Source organism: Mobula birostris, chromosome 9 (genome assembly GCF_030028105.1).
Source record: "Mobula birostris isolate sMobBir1 chromosome 9, sMobBir1.hap1, whole genome shotgun sequence".
Classification (NCBI taxonomy): domain Eukaryota; kingdom Metazoa; phylum Chordata; class Chondrichthyes; order Myliobatiformes; family Myliobatidae; genus Mobula; species Mobula birostris.
In genome coordinates, this window is record NC_092378.1 from 135,258,004 (window position 1) to 135,273,873 (window position 15,870).

General features: G+C 40.7%; 1 protein-coding gene across 8 annotated transcripts in view; it reads left to right on the top strand.

Annotated features, from left to right (window-relative positions):
* fbxl16 (F-box and leucine-rich repeat protein 16) overlaps positions 1 to 15,870 on the top strand; it is a 157,861-nt gene that overhangs the window by 138,891 nt on the left and 3,100 nt on the right. For 4 of the 8 annotated variants that reach the window (XM_072268904.1, XM_072268906.1, XM_072268907.1 and 1 more), the window contains exons 4-5: positions 9,805 to 9,889; positions 13,512 to 13,575. In XM_072268904.1, coding sequence (XP_072125005.1) covers positions 9,805 to 9,889; positions 13,512 to 13,575 — 149 coding nt within the window. Of the gene's footprint in view, positions 1 to 9,804; positions 9,892 to 13,511; positions 13,576 to 15,870 lie in introns of those variants that run through there. The other 4 variants (XR_011887282.1, XR_011887283.1, XR_011887284.1 and 1 more) reach the window with 1 other exon arrangement.

The window sequence follows — 15,870 nt, forward strand, 5'->3', positions numbered from 1 at the left end:
CCTGTGAGATAATATTGTGATGTAATTTGAAAACCTTGTAAACAAAATCCCCTCACCCACCCAACTTCTTCTTCACTTGGCTTCACCCATCACCTTCCAGATTGTACTCCTTTCACCCCCCTCCCCCACCCCACCTTCTTATTCTGGCGTCTTCCCCCTTTACAGTCCTGATGAAGGGTCTCAGCCTGAAATGTTAACTCTTTATTCCTTTTCTCAGATGCTGCCTGACCTGCTGAGTTCCTCTTGCATTTTGTGTTTTTTGCTTTGTAAATAAAGATTTTAGTTGCAGTGACCTATACAAGTTGCTGATCACCAGGAAAAGGCATGCAATTAATTCTGGAGTGGCCGATACCGAGGTGAAGAACAGGAGGCTTCACAGTCTAAGATTATGCCAAGGTTGCTGACATTTTTGTTCAGAGAGTGCATAGCTAGCAAGAAAGTTGGTAAACTGATTGATCAGAAAACAGAATAACTGCAATCCTTTGTTCATTGTGCTCCATAGGCTACTAACAAAAGCTTCTGAAATATTTTCCTTCAAATCCCCTCAGAGTTTACCCACTAGTCCAGCACTCTACTGAAATAAATTATTTGAACTCTATGGTGATATGCATTACACTGATGGCAATTTTTTGATTTGTTGATAAATTTGGAATATACCTTTGTTAGTAAAGAATGTGATGAAGAATTGTACATTTCTGTCTCATACAACTTCCAGGCAATTAAAAGGTCTCCCTTTTAGCCCAGCCAATAAAGATGTGGGCTTAGAAATGGAATCACATTACATCCATTTTGCAGGTGTAAAACAGCTTTCAAAAGCTCAAAAATGACAGGTGAATAAATGCCCTAGTTTATGTACTTCGTTTGCCACCTAGCACATAGGTAAAGGTTGCTCCATAAATGTCCAGGGCACAGAATCAGAATGAATTCCACTGTCCTAGGTTTCTGCCGCATTTTTTTTTTGCTCTGGAATTCATGATTTTCTCTCCGATGCAAGGCAACAGATCCATACTTTTTTAACTTGACGTTGAGGGTAACATTGACAAGGTCAAAAATTGCTGCCCATAGCCAAATATCCTTGAGAATGTGTTGCAATCTATCTTGTTAAGATCCTCTCAAAGAGTTGTGGTGAGGGGAGCACCAGAATATAGATGCAGCAATAAGACATTTTAGGACTTTGATGGTATTACCAAATACCTGCTGCTTTGGCCTTAACAGAGTAGACAGTGGGGGCTTGGGTGGTGCTGCCAAAGAGGTCTTGGAAAACTGTAGTGCATTTTGTAGAGAGTATCTGTTGCAGTCACTGTGTACCTGTAGCAGAGAATGGCTAATGGAATACCAACCCACATGTCTTGGATGGCTCCAAGCTTCCTGGTATTGTAGTTGTTATCGTCCAGGCAAGTGGAGAATATTCAATCACACAGCCGATGTGCAGCTTGCAGCTGGGGAAGTGAATCACTTGCCATAGGATATTCAACCTTGAATCAGCTCCTGAAGCCACAACACTTGAACCTCTCCAGTTGAATTTCTGGTCGATAGTGAAGCCTAGGGATCATTGAAATGGGGGACCCCTGGGCAATGACAAGGCCATTGAATATCAAGAGAAGGTTAAATTCCCTTTTTTATGAAGTGGGAAATGCCTGGTACAAATTATGTAGTACAAATTCTATCTAATTATGTAATAACTAAAAGAAAATTTCAACTTGTGGGTCAATGTAGCCCAGAGGCACTGAGCAATGATATCTGGCTTGTCTTTGGAACATCCGAGAGGGCTCTGCACGTAGTCCAAGATGACCAGTGAAGTCATCTTTCCTGCAAGAGTGTGAGAGTGAGAGTGAGAGTGTGTGTGTGTGTGTGTGTGTGTGTGTGTGTGTGTGTGTGTAGCATCTTTATAAATGAAGCACCAATCTAGTGAATGCAATGTAGCAATAGTGCTGACAAAATGCAATGAGCAGCAAGGGCTTTTTGCTTTTGAGAACCCCACATATCAAGGCATTCCAGAACAAATAAATTAAAGCTGAATACTGCAAGAACTCAGCAAGTCAAACAGCATCTGGCAGAAAGAGATGGAAGTCTCCATTTTGTCCCAATCATGCTTTATTGCACTCTTGATTATCCGTTCCATTACTTTACTGATACTTAAAAATTATAGGATGGGATGATAATTGGTTACATTAGACTTGTTAGCTTTGTAGATAGGTCACTATCATGTGGGTGACTGTGCTGCAGCTATACTGATAAGGTTCAGAGTGGCTGCAAGTCTTCTGCACTACAACTGGATGACACTGAGACCAAAGATATTGCTATGTCCAGTGTACATTTCTATTGCTTGATATCACATGGAGTGAATTGAATTGACAGCAGATAGGCTTCTGTAAAGTGGAGACCGGAGGAGGTCACCACACTAAATTTTTCAAACCAAGATATATCAAAGACATAAAACTAAGTAGTATAACTTTTTTCAAATTTTCATTTCACTATAGCTAGGAAAAATACTGGTACTTTTATACTTGTATGCTTGAGTGCCCTAAATCCACATGCGTAACACCCTTTTCTACATTAAATAACTACCTAGTTGTTAACCTGTACAGATCTTTCTATTTTACTTTTCATTCTACTTCCAACCCTTGTGCACATTTTCATTCTACTGACCTTTTTAAAAATAATTCTCAAAATCAGCAAAGGATCTGGCACAGAGCTCTTGGGAACTCTGATCATTATTGGGCTTCAGCGTGAACTTGCCCTTTACTGAACACTTCATCTGCACCATTTTAACCTATTCCCAAAGCATAGTGCAGCTCTGCCGCTAAAGCTTAACATCCCATCATTTTCGAGTGGAAACCTACAGCTGCTGAGAACTCCTAACAAGACAGACAAAAAATAATGAACCAAGCCCAATACTGCTGGATTCCTCTAGGAAACTTTGGGAAAGTATTTAGCTGCCTCCCGTCGGCAGTTAGAGTCTCCTGCTATTCTATGAGCAGGTTAGAAAATCTCCTATCCAGTGGGAACAGGAGCTACACACCACCTCCATCATTACAAGACCATAAGATATAGGAGTAGGATTAGGCCACTTGACCCATCTCCTGCTCCACCATTTCATCATGGCTGTTCCACATTCCTCTTCATCCTAATTTTCTGCCTTCCTCCAGTATCCCTTCATGCCCTGACCAATGAAAAATCTATCAACCTCTGCTTTAAATATACATAAAGAATTGACCTCCATAGCTGCCTGTGCAATGAATTTCACAGATTCACCACTCTGGCTAAAGAAATTCCTCCTCATTTCCATTCTAAATGGACACCCCTCTATTCTGAGGCTGTGTCCTCTGGTCTTAGACTCTCCCACCATTAGAAACATCCTCTCCACATCCACTCTCTCAAGGCCTCTCACCACTCAATAGGTTTCAATTAGGTCACCCTTCATTCTTCTGAATTCTAGTGAATACAGGCCCAGAATAAACCCAAAATAAACTCACCAGGTTGATTGTAATCGCCTGCACTCTTCTTAAGCTCAGTGTATATTGACATTTCAGGCTGTTTTAAACTCAGGATGCCTCTGACTCCCTTATTGTTTTTTTTCAGGGATGTTGTATTCCCTGCATAAAAGTTGGTGCATAACCAATCGCTTGCACCATCACATGCTACTTGTTAATTGTTCTCTTGGGCAAAAGGTGGCAGTGGAGAGCTCTTTGGTGTTAATAGACTACATTCTGTTGAAAGGACTTTTACCAATGCAGATTGGAAAGTGTGATCTCTGTAGACCTCAGATGAAAAATTATAATTTTTTACGCCATTTCAATTACTCCCAGATACCCATTAGTGACGCTACAAATCATTGAATCATAAGTTATAGATGCAGGTTCTAAGGGAGAGGGTACCATGGTAGCGTAGTGGTCCCTGTGATACTTTTACAGCTCCGGGCATCAGATTGCAGTTCCGGCATCCTCTGTAAGAAGTTTAAACGTCCCTCCCGGGAGTGTGGGGTTTCATTCAGGTGCTCCAGCTTCCTCCCACTGTCCAAAGTTTTGCAGGTTAGTAGGTTAACTGGTCATTGTAAATTGTCCTGTGATTAGGCTAGGGTTAAATAGATGGGTTGTTGGGCAGTGCAGCTCGCTGAGATGGAAGGGCACAGTATCTCTCAATAAATAGAATGGATTAGCAAGGACAATGCTAACTTATTGCGACAATGACAACTCAAAGTTTGTACACTGTCTGCAGTGATATGTCCGCACTGTCCGTTCTCTAAAAATAAGGACTATTTCCTTTTATTTCAAGGATATATTCTTCTGTTAAAATGGGTAGTTACTAAGCACTTATATACAGCTTTGAGAAGAAAAAGTAAAATTAGATTAGTTTATGTAGAGCATAGTGTCAACACTCCTGATTAAGCTTGCAGATGTAATGAACATTTATCAACGCAGAGTTTATTTTACTAGTGGGTGTTATAGTGAGACACTCTGTTAAATTAAATGTTGTGCTTTGTCACTGACTGACACTGTGAAGAAATGTTTTATCACTGGATCTAGTACAGCAATATTGGGGTAAGGACCTGAGTTTCAGCAGAGAATTCTGATGTTATTGCAGCTGCTGATTAACATGGGAATGCGACTGCTTTTGTACAACTGAACGACAGAAGTATTTTAGGAGTTCATTTACATGTTTGAGATCAAGCTGTCCTGAGCAGAGCCTGGGGAACCATTGCAGGAAACACACAGATGTTATTTTTGGTAAATGCTCCAACTGCATCTCTCTAATACCTCTGTTTGGACTTGAATTCAGCTGAGTGCATCAATTACATTGAAAAAAAATAATTTCCCCCATTACTCTGAATAATTAAGTCATTGGTTGCAGACACTTTGATCACATGACTAAGGATTAACCAAACCCAGAATTCTATGTGATTTAACTCATCAGCCTTAACTTATTACTGACACATTTCTCATACTTTCGATTGAAGGCCGAGGAGATTACTTTTTAAGCGTTGAAACAGGAGTAGCTTTAACATAGGATCTAAAATCAAATTCAAGTACAATTGTGTATGTCAAGTTTGCCTCTACAATTTACAGTAGTAATAAAGAAACAGCTGTGCCAATATTAAATATGCAAATGAATCTATAATGCCAGATCCAATGTGTATTAACTAAATCCGCATGTATACACACCATTTTCTACATTAAATAACTAGGTAGTTATAAATCTGTTCAGCTCATTTTTTCTACTCATTTAATCTGCCAATCCTTGTACACGCTTTCCTTCCACTCATAATAGGCCAAATCTCCTATCAGGCAGTGTCCAAACATCTAATAGTTTCATCTGTGAATATTCTCAATGACTCAACATCCGTAGCTCTTGGTGTAAATTGATGACAGGTCTTGGCCCGAAATGTCGACTGTTTATTAATTTCCATAGATGCCACCTGACCTGTTGAGTTCCTCCAGCATTTTCTTTGTTGTTGAAAATTTCAGGATGTTGTTGAAAATTCTCTTGGCAACTACAGAGCACCAAACTACATGCAGCTGGTTGACAACATGCTTCCTGCATACAAACCATGAAGTGCAACACGTCACTACAGAATCAATTTTCTGCATTCTCATTTAGACTTCTTCCCTGCAAATCTTGGCGCTGTCAGGGACGAGCATGGTGAAAGATTTCACCAAGGCATTGCGGTCATGGAGAAATGGTATCAGGGCAACTGGAATTCATCAGTGCGGTCTGATTATTGTTGGAGACTTAAGTGAGAAGCCTCAGACACTGAGTACAAACAAAAAAAAACATTAACAAAACATTTTTAGCATAGTTGATACAAAGTGTCGGCACTGTTATGCAGTTAAACATGTTATATTCAATAACAATTAAACGCATTATACTCAGTAAAAAATTAATTCCGTTTCTCCAAATTCCTACATGATACAAGTAGTCTAAAATTATATTTGTGTTTAGCTTCAAGTGGTCCAGTATAAACACAAAAATTCTGAAAAAGCAGCACTGTTGAAAAAATTTTCTGTCCATTGTTATTGGCTAACTTATATGAATAAGGCATTGAAGAAGGCATATGGAATGCTTGCTTTCAACAGCCATGGCACAGAGTAGAAGAGCTGTGTTGTCACTTTCCAACTTTAGAAAACACTGACTAGGCCACATATGGAGTATTGTCTGCAGTTCTGGTCACCACACTATTTATGAAGGCTATGACTCTGCTGGGGACTGTGCAGAGGAGTTTCACTAAGATGTTGCCAGAATTGGTACACTTCAGTTATAAGGGGACACTGGAGAGACTGGGTTTGTTTACTTGGAACAAAAAAAATGTGAGGTAGAATGTTAATGACAGAATCCAAGAAGGATTTTCCCCCACACAGAGGATAGCTGGAATCTGGAATTTGCTGGATGAAGAGATAGTGGAGGCAGATACTATCATAGTATTTAAGAAGAATTAATCCAAAGATTCCAAGTACATTTATTATCAAAGAATGAATGCAGCATACAACCCTGAGATTAGTCTTCCCACAAAGAGCCATGAAACAAAAGAAAACCAAGAAACCAGTTCAAGGATAAACATCAAACTCTCCCCCCACCCCACCCAAAAATAAACCCAAGTCGTGCAAACAGCAAATAAAAACGAGCAAAAAACACAGAAAGTATCCAAGCGTATTCTGTTCAGTTCAATCTTGCGCTGTATCGCTCACTATCTGCAGGCTGCCCTGATCGAAAACAGACAAAATAGCAGCAGAAAAAGGAGGGACCAGAAACCAGAGACACATCATAACGTGAACTACAGAGTCCAATCCACAAACTGCATCGATTAAACCTTGTCCAAGACCCAGGACTCCAACACAATCCATCAACAGCATCAAGCGAGAGGGAGAGAAAGACTAACCGAACGAAGGGCCCTTCCTCTGGGAGCAAGTGAGAGGGAGAGAGAGAGAGACCATCACACACAGGCACCTTCCTCCTGGAGCAGTGAGTGAGAGGCCGGTAGACGGCACTGAACACTAGCTCGCCTCAATGATTTCTGTCTTCCTCGACGCTTCAATCGGCGAGATTAGCAAGGGAGTCAATCATGGGCTTGAGCCCCATCTCCAGGCCCCTTGGCCTCAAGGCCCCATACTTTACTCAAAACCTCACCGAGCACTCTCAGATACAGCAAAGCACCGGATCGCTCAATCAGCCCAAAAACACACCACCAAAATGTAGATCACAGGCTCCAACGGTAGAGAACTACGTTTAAAAGAAAAAAGATGTGGGGGAGGGGGATGCACGATAGCGTAGTGATTAGCACAACACTTTACAGAACCAGTGACCCAGGTTCATTTCCCACTGCGGCCTGCAAGGAGTTTCTATGGTCTCCCCGTGACTGTGTGGGTTTGCTCCGGGCGCTCCAGTTTCCTTCCACTGTCCAAAGATGTACCAGTTGGCAGGTTAATTGGTCATTGTAAATTGACCAGTGATTAGGCTCGGATTAAATCAGGGGATTGCTGGGCAGTGTGGCTCGCAGTGCCAGAAGGTCCTAATCTGCATTGCATGTCAATAAAAAATAAGAAAAGTAAAAGAAGTAGTTTCGTGAACTGCCTGGAGGACGTCGATCTTGGTCGTATCGCTCGCTGATGCCATCTCCTTAGCAACATCTATAAACAATGTGGGCACGTACATGGATTGGAGAGATTTAGTGGGTTGTGGACCAAATGCATGCAGATAGGACTAGCTCACTGGATAACACAATTAGCAAGGACCAGTCAGGCCAAAAGGCCAGTTTCCATGCTGTATGGCTCCATGGCATTAAGCAAGTCTTAGAGACACAAGGGACCATAGATGCTGGAATATGAAACATAAAGCATACTGCTGGAGGAGTTCATTGGGTCAGGCAGCATCCGTGGAGGGAAATGGACTCAGATGAAGTGTCTCCACCCAAAACAGACTATTATCTTGTCTTCAGAGATGCTGCCTGCCCCATAGAGTTCTTCTAGGCTTTTGATTTTAGGCAAATACTTGAATTTCCAATGCATCAATGCCATTAATGTGATAGTACCATAGATTGTATGGATAGGATGGGCAGAAGGTCCTTTTTCTATGACCTTCTAGTGAGGCTTGAATGCTTTTAAATGTTTAATATGTGAATGCAAGCTAGTCTATAAAAAGATTTTCCAGGTATTTATTACTTTTAAGCCATGTTTTACAGATTTATCTTGGCAATGTTGTTTTTGTCAAAGACATTCTATTTCTCCCCATTGCTGATTCTTTGACACTGAATTGAGTGTCAATTCTCAAATATACTGTAGGGTAGCATCAACGATTGTGTGGTAGAACTGGAATACAGTACTACACACCTGTAAGGTATGCAAGTTTCTCAACAATGATACTACAGATTGCAACAATTAATTTATCAATGAATTTCAGTCAAATCTTGAATTAACCAACATGTAAATTTTATTTTTAAAAGAACTTTCTTAAATTGTTTCCTTAAGTGATGAAAATAAAACAGTTGAAAATGAAAAATCTCCAGGCTATGGTTTTCATTTTCCGTTTAGAGATAGACAGTAGATTCCATTTGTGTATGACCGTCAAGGTGTCTGGGTACAATTAGCATTTCCAGTTTACTGATTCCCGTTAAGACACCTATTTTGGACAATGGACTAACGCGATCTGATAGAATGTGAGAAAATTATGATTTTTTGTAATACTTGCACAATCATTATCATTACTTATTCCATCACAACTACTCTGAGCATTACTGCCAGTCCAGTCACTACTACCACTACTCGTATTTATAAAGTACGAGTTGAGGCCGTCACTTGGCCGGGGTTGACATGGATATTGCTGTCCTAGCTGTCTACGTGAGACGCAAGCCAGGGCAGCATGATATGGAGAGCGAGCTGCTGCCCATGCAGCAGATGAATCCAAAGGAATGGCAGAGACCGATACAGTTTGTGGCATCGCAGGAGTTGCCAGTCAGCGTTGAACTTAACATAAGACTGCCTCAGGGATTTTTCCTTGGGGGTTTACTCCAAAAACCTTCCCCATGAGTGGGTATAGCTGAAAGGCAGTGGAGTTTGAGATCAGAGTTTTCCTTCCCTTAGCTGAGCTACCAACCACAGCTGATGACCCCCATTTGCCCCAAGTGACTGGTTCTAAGGCAGCAGCAACCTGCCTTCACCCCTCCTCCTTTCAGTAGAAATGGTTCCACCGGGTTTAGTAGCTGGGCCACACATGAAGGCCAGGAATTGGACTTGGTTGTCACAGGCTATTTGAGATGCATGCCTTTGAGAGCATTTAATAGGTAGTGGGAGCTTAGCCCCACTACCTCCCATGGCTATGACAACCTTAACGAACCTAAAAAGTACGATGGTCCTTCATAAAGGCACTAAAGATTTTCACAGTGCTCCTACATCGATTTTTGTGTGGTAAGGATTATTGATTTTACTTAATTATGTGATATTTTATCATATGTCAGGTCTGTAGTGCAGGTAAACATGGTGCTGAATGTTAATAGCTTAGAGACATTTACCCTTTATCAATCTTGCCACATTTGTGTTATTCAGTTTAGATTGCACTGACAAAATGTTTAATGTGAAAAAACAAATACTTATCAGTAATACCTTATTAACTTTTCCCCTTCTCCTTATGAACCAAGTTGAGTTCTTTCATAATGGTCACAGTAGTTCAGTTCATTGAAAGACATCTGATCCCATTTAACAGTGGATGGATGTCAATCATACTCCACAAATTTTAGTTTTAAATTTTGCAAAACAACAGCATTGTTACGTATATTCCCCAAATTTTGATTCTTCATTATTATTTTTGTTATTGCAGGTGCGTGCGGATCACTGATACAGGACTCGGCTATCTATCCACAATGTCTTCCCTGCGCAGCTTGTATCTGAGGTGGTGTTGCCAGGTGAATATTGCAACACATAAACATTAAAGTAGAAAAAAACATGTTGATATCTTTTATAAAGCATGGAAACAATCAATCAAGGCAATCTGCCTGCAAATGCAATATGTAACATATTAATATAGAACATTATCCTTGGCAAGTTCATCAATACAAACTGGCCTGGAAATTTATGTGGTAAGGCTTATGGATTTTATTTAATTATGTGATATTTTACCATATGTCAAGGTCTGTAGTGCAGGTAAACATGGTGCTGAATGTTAATAACTTTGAGGCATTTAACCTTTATCAATCTTGCCACATTTCTGTTATCTGTTTCATTGCACTGAATGTTTAATGTGCAAAATTAAATTCTTTTTAATTATACCTTATTAAGTATTAACTTATTAAGTCAGTGTATGTGGCAATGACCATTTTGGGCTTTGATTCCCACCCCACCCACCACCATCGCAGATGATCTAATTTTGAGGCCTTGAACTGACCAAGCATTGTGCAGTTTCAATACTGTGAATTAAGACCATAAGACATAGAAGCAGAGTTAGGCCATTTAGCCCATCGAGTCTGTTCTGCCATTCCATCATGGCTGATTTATTATCCCTATCAGCTCTATTCTCCTGCTTCTCCCCCCCACCCCCAACCTTTGACACCTTTACCAATTAAGAACCTATCAACCTCCATTTTAAATACAGCCAAGTAACAGAATTTGGGTCAGAGGCTGGGTTCTACCCCACCAGAGCTAGCCGTCCGATATTTTGATGGTAGTGCTGTTGAGACAGTGGTGGGGAGTGTGTACAGAGAGATCAGTTGCCAACACGGATGTCTGGATGATGCTGGGAGAATAGGAGATGGTACGCCAGCTAAACATTGGATGCTGGAGCTTTGCAGGATGATCACAAGGCACAGTATCAGGAGATCCAGACCCAGGTCCAAGGGGATCACGGAACCAGGTTCGGGATAAAGAACGAACATTAGGGAGGCGGCTCATTACTTTACAAGGGTGTGGGTTCACCAAATAAGAGGCAGCTCAGTCTAGTGCACAGAGGATATTTGAAATGCGAAGGATGAGTTACCAGAAGTACGTGGTCACATTTCCAGAGCAATACGAAGCAATCCAGAAATGATCATTTCACTCCCAAGAAAAAATGTTTGATTTGCAATTGCACCAATGGTAAGTTAACAAAAAATAGCAATTTCTGACTGAGAGATTCAATACGTAGGGCAGTGGAATTCATCCAACATTAGCATGGATTATTAATAGCCACGAGTAACAGTGTGAGTAGGAGTATTATAATTTACAAAACAGTGTAAAAACAAGCTATGTGGATAATGGACCATTGTAAAATTGATTTGTTTATCTGCCTCTGTGAACACAGCCTAACTTGAAATTTTTCCTACAGTTTGTATATGTTTCTACTTGACTTTCCTTCTGATCCCTCATCTCGTCAACATATCTACCACAGATAGTTTTATTAATAGTTCATCAACACGGCAACACTGACCTTACCCGAAGTGATTCCCCTTTGTTCTATCCATTCCTTCCCCACCCTTTCTGCAACTTAAGATATAAACTTCTTTCCTGTCGTAATGCCAAAACTCTTCCACCTGAAATATTATTGGTATTGGTTTATTATCGTCACATGCTCCAAGATACAATGAAAAGCTTGTCTTGCATATAGTTCAAATCATTACACAGTGCCTTGAGCTAAAACAAGGTAAAGTAATAACAATGCTAAATAAAGTGTAAAAGCTATTGAGAAACTGCAGTGCAGGTAAATGATAAAGTGCAAGATCACGACGAGGTAGATTGTGAGGCCAAGAGTCCATCTTGTTGGACAAGAGATCCATTCAAGAGTTTGATAACAGTGGGGTAGAAGCAGTAGGTGAGCCCAGTGCTTTCAGGTTTTTGTATCTTCTCCCAAATGGAGAGGGGAGAAGAGAGGATTTCTGGGGTGGGTGCGGGTCTTCGATTATGCTGGCTGCTTTAATGAGGCAGTGAGAAGCGTACACAAAGTGCATAGGGGGGAGGCTGGTTCCTGCAATGTGCTGAACTGTGTCCACAGCTCTCTGCAGTTTCTTGCAGTCACCTGCAGAGCCATTGCTATATCAAGTCATTATGCATTCAGACAGAGCCCTTTCTATGGTGCGTCAATTAACGTGGTAAGAGTCAGTCAGGACGAGCTCGGTTTCTTTAGCCTCCTGAGGAAGTAGAGCTTTCATGGCTGTGACATCAACGTGGCTGGGTCAGGACAGGCTATTGGTGATGCTCACTCCTAGGAAGTTGAAGCTCTCAACCTCAACACCGCTGATGTAGAAAATGGCCAGCTCTTTTGTTTTGTTGACATTGAAGGAGAGATAGTTGTCATGACACCATGTCACGAAGCTCTCTATCTCCTTCCTGTACTCTGCAATGTGGCCCATTACAATGGTATCATCCACAAACTTGTAGATGGAACTAGAGCAGAATTTGGTCATGCAGTCATGAGTGTGCAGGGAATAGAGTAAGGGGCTGTGGACACACCTTGTGGAGCACAAGTATTTAGAATAATTGTTGCAGAGGTATTGCTGCCTATCCTTACTGATTGTGGTCTATTGGTCAGAAAGTCAGTGATTCAGTTGCAGAGGAAAGCATCAACTCCCAGGTTCTGGAGTTTGCTTGGAATAATTGGTATTGAATGCAAAACTGTAGCCAATAAACAATAGTCTGGTGTAGATCTGCTTTAATTATACCCAAGGACTTGTCCTCCACTGCTGTCTGGGGCAATGAATTCCACAGATTCACCGTCCTCTGGCTAAAGAAATTCCTCCTCATCTCTGTTCTAAAGGGATGTTCTTGTATTCTGAGGCTGTGCCTTCTGGTGCTAGATACTCTCACTACAGGAAACTTCCTCTCCACATCCACTCTATATAGACCTTTCAATGTCTGGTAAGTTTCGATGATTCCTCCTCATTCTTCTGAGCTCCAGCAGGTACAGGTGCAGAGCTATCAAATGCTCCTCATACTTTAACCGTTTCATTCACTGGACCTTTCTCATAACTTCCTCTAGACTCTTTCCAATGCCAACACACCCTTCCTTAGATATGGGGCCCAAAACTGATCACAATACTTGAAATCTGGTCTGTCCAACACCTTATAAAGCATTAGTTTTACATCCTTGCTTTTATATTATAGCCCCCTGGAAATGAATGCTAATGTGGCATTTGCCCTCTTTACTCCTGACTCAATTTACAAAAATCCTGCACAAGGACTTTCAAGTCCCTTTACACCTCAGATTTCCGAATTTGCTGCCTATTTAGAAAATAATCCAAGCCTTTATTCCTTCTACCACAACAACACAGTTCCCTACACCGTATTCCATCTGTCATTTCTTTGCCCATTCTCCCAATCTGTCCAAGACTTTCTGCAGACTCTCTCCTTCCTCGCCACGACCTGCCCTTCCACCAATCTCTGTATCATCTGCAAACTTGCCCACAAAGCTATCAATTCTGTTCACCAAATCATTACAGTACAATGTGAAAAGTATTATCTTCATGAAACTACTTACTCAGCCTATTCCAACTAAACCACAGAATGCATGTGTGTGAAATAATGTCTGGATAATTAAGTAATTTATGTTTTTCCCCACAGGTGCAAGATTTTGGTTTACAACATCTCTTTGGAATGCGGAGTTTACGATTACTTTCATTAGCAGGTGACTAATTTTAGTTTTATTAATATGATGATTTAATGTACAGGGACTTTTTCAATATCCTTTTGTGTGATCCATTTCATGTGTAGAGATGCAAGAATATTTAAGATCTCCACAAAATAATGCAAACTCACAAGTTGACATCACCTGGTGAGATAAAACCTGTGTTTGGTGCAGGGAAAATCCAATCTAAAAAGCGCAACTCTCATCTGCATCGGCATGATACATGTCCAGATGACATTTTTGGGATCACTGAGAAAGATGGGAGAGTGCATTGATGCTCTAGGTAGCAATCTTTAAAACGTGTGAACTTCTAAGATCTTGACAATTTTGAATTGCAAATTTATTGGAGCTTTCAGACATCAGGCAAAAATGAAAAAGAACCCAATAAGTTTTTTGATACCTTTTAGAGAAAAAACAATCATTGTTCAAGGTGAGTATCAGGAGGTATATATTTTCCCCATATTGTGGTCAGAAAGTGTCCAAAGACCTTTCTTTGAAAATGTGTATCAGAAGTCACCATTCAGACCTATAAACAGAAGCATCACTCTATGAAACTTAAGGTACTTAACAAACTCATAAGTACTGCAAGAGGTAAGTAAAGCCATTCCTTTTTATTTCTCAGAAAATGTTAACTATCACTTCGCACCAGGACTCAGAGTGTCAAGCATTTTTGTAACCAATCCTTCATCAATAACTACAAATTGCCTTATTTCACTCTTGAGCATAATGTAGACTCTCCTGGCATTCTCCTTTCACCCACTGTTTCATCTCATTTGCTGTCAATTCAATAACCTCAAACTCATCTCATAACTCCTTCCCCACTCAACACACAGGTTGGAACCTTCTAAGCCTACACTCTGTGATTTGGCAAGTACTACAGATCTATACTAATTAGCTAATTCCAACAAAGATCTAAAATTAACTAAGATCTGTACTAATCTGTAGCTAATTACTTGTCTCAGCTGACCACATTTCTGACCTAGAGGAACTTCAGGCCATCAATGGTTCTTGAAATTCCTGCTTAACCTGGACAGTGCCTACACTTAAAAAAGAACCATTCTCCTTCTCAAAGAAAGGTGATCTATCAGTATTTCCGTGGTCTCATCTGTGGTCCAGCACCAGTCAGACCCCAAGAAGAGTTTCAACCTGTACTTCCAATTTCAAATTTCCCCCATCTTATTTTGCTTATCTTAGTCTTCCTTTCAGTTTAAGCACTTCATGCAGACAACCGATACACATGCACTTAGCTTCTCAGTATTCTTTCATAATCCTGTCCTCCATCTGCAGGAGAAGATAACAATTAATAAAAAGGGAGAGATTTTCAGAGATGGAGTTAAACCAGACATTGTGGCTCTGATCCAGATAGATCAGGAGGCAATAGAAAGCTCCAGCACAAGAGCGAACCGCTTTGGCAATGGTGAGACTACAAAGTCCTTTGATCAGAGTGGCTGCTTACTACTTGAACTTTTACATAAACTGCAAGCAATACGCTTATGGACAACTGTATAACTCCAGTGTGGTCAAGCCTTAAATATGTTGACATTCAGCTTCAGTTCAATCCTGACTTATGTCCTTCTCTTTCTTCTAGGTTCCATTCATTAGTAAGGACCTCATCAGCTACTTGCTGAGGAGGGCACTCAAAACAACAAAATCCATCATTGGGAATCACTGTCATGCATCACATAACTTCCACTCACCCCCACAGAGACTGACACCTCTGAGGGTTGGCACTGCCATGGAATGGGTGGCAGTGCCTTCCAATAAAAAAGAAACGAAGTGCACTGCACAAATAAATAGCAAAACCCACAAAATTATTTTAATTTAGACTGCGCTAGTACTGCACTGACTGGCAGGACAACATGAAATTTCTCAGGAGCACCATATGAGACCCCATAGCTCTCAAGAAGAAAGAAGATCAGGCAACTTACAGACTGGTGAAGACAATAAAATGAGTGAGGAAATAAAGGAGAGAGGTAACAGTCGAGAGGAGACCAGGAAACCTGACAGCCACGCACAAATCTAATGTTGAACTGGTCAGGCAGAATTCAAATTAAGTCAATAAAAAAAAGTTGGCTTTCAGAAGCAGCTTCAAGGGGCCTTTGGCCTGCTTGAGATATTCTTTGTGGCTCTTGCTAACTTGATGTATTTTATAAAGCGACATCTTAATTGCCTATAGATACTTTGAAAATTTAACCCCTGGAGTCTATCCCACCTTTCAGAGATGATCTGCAACCTCCCATGCAGAGAATTAAAAATCTCCCTTAAGACTGGGCCCCAAACACACTACAGGAACCT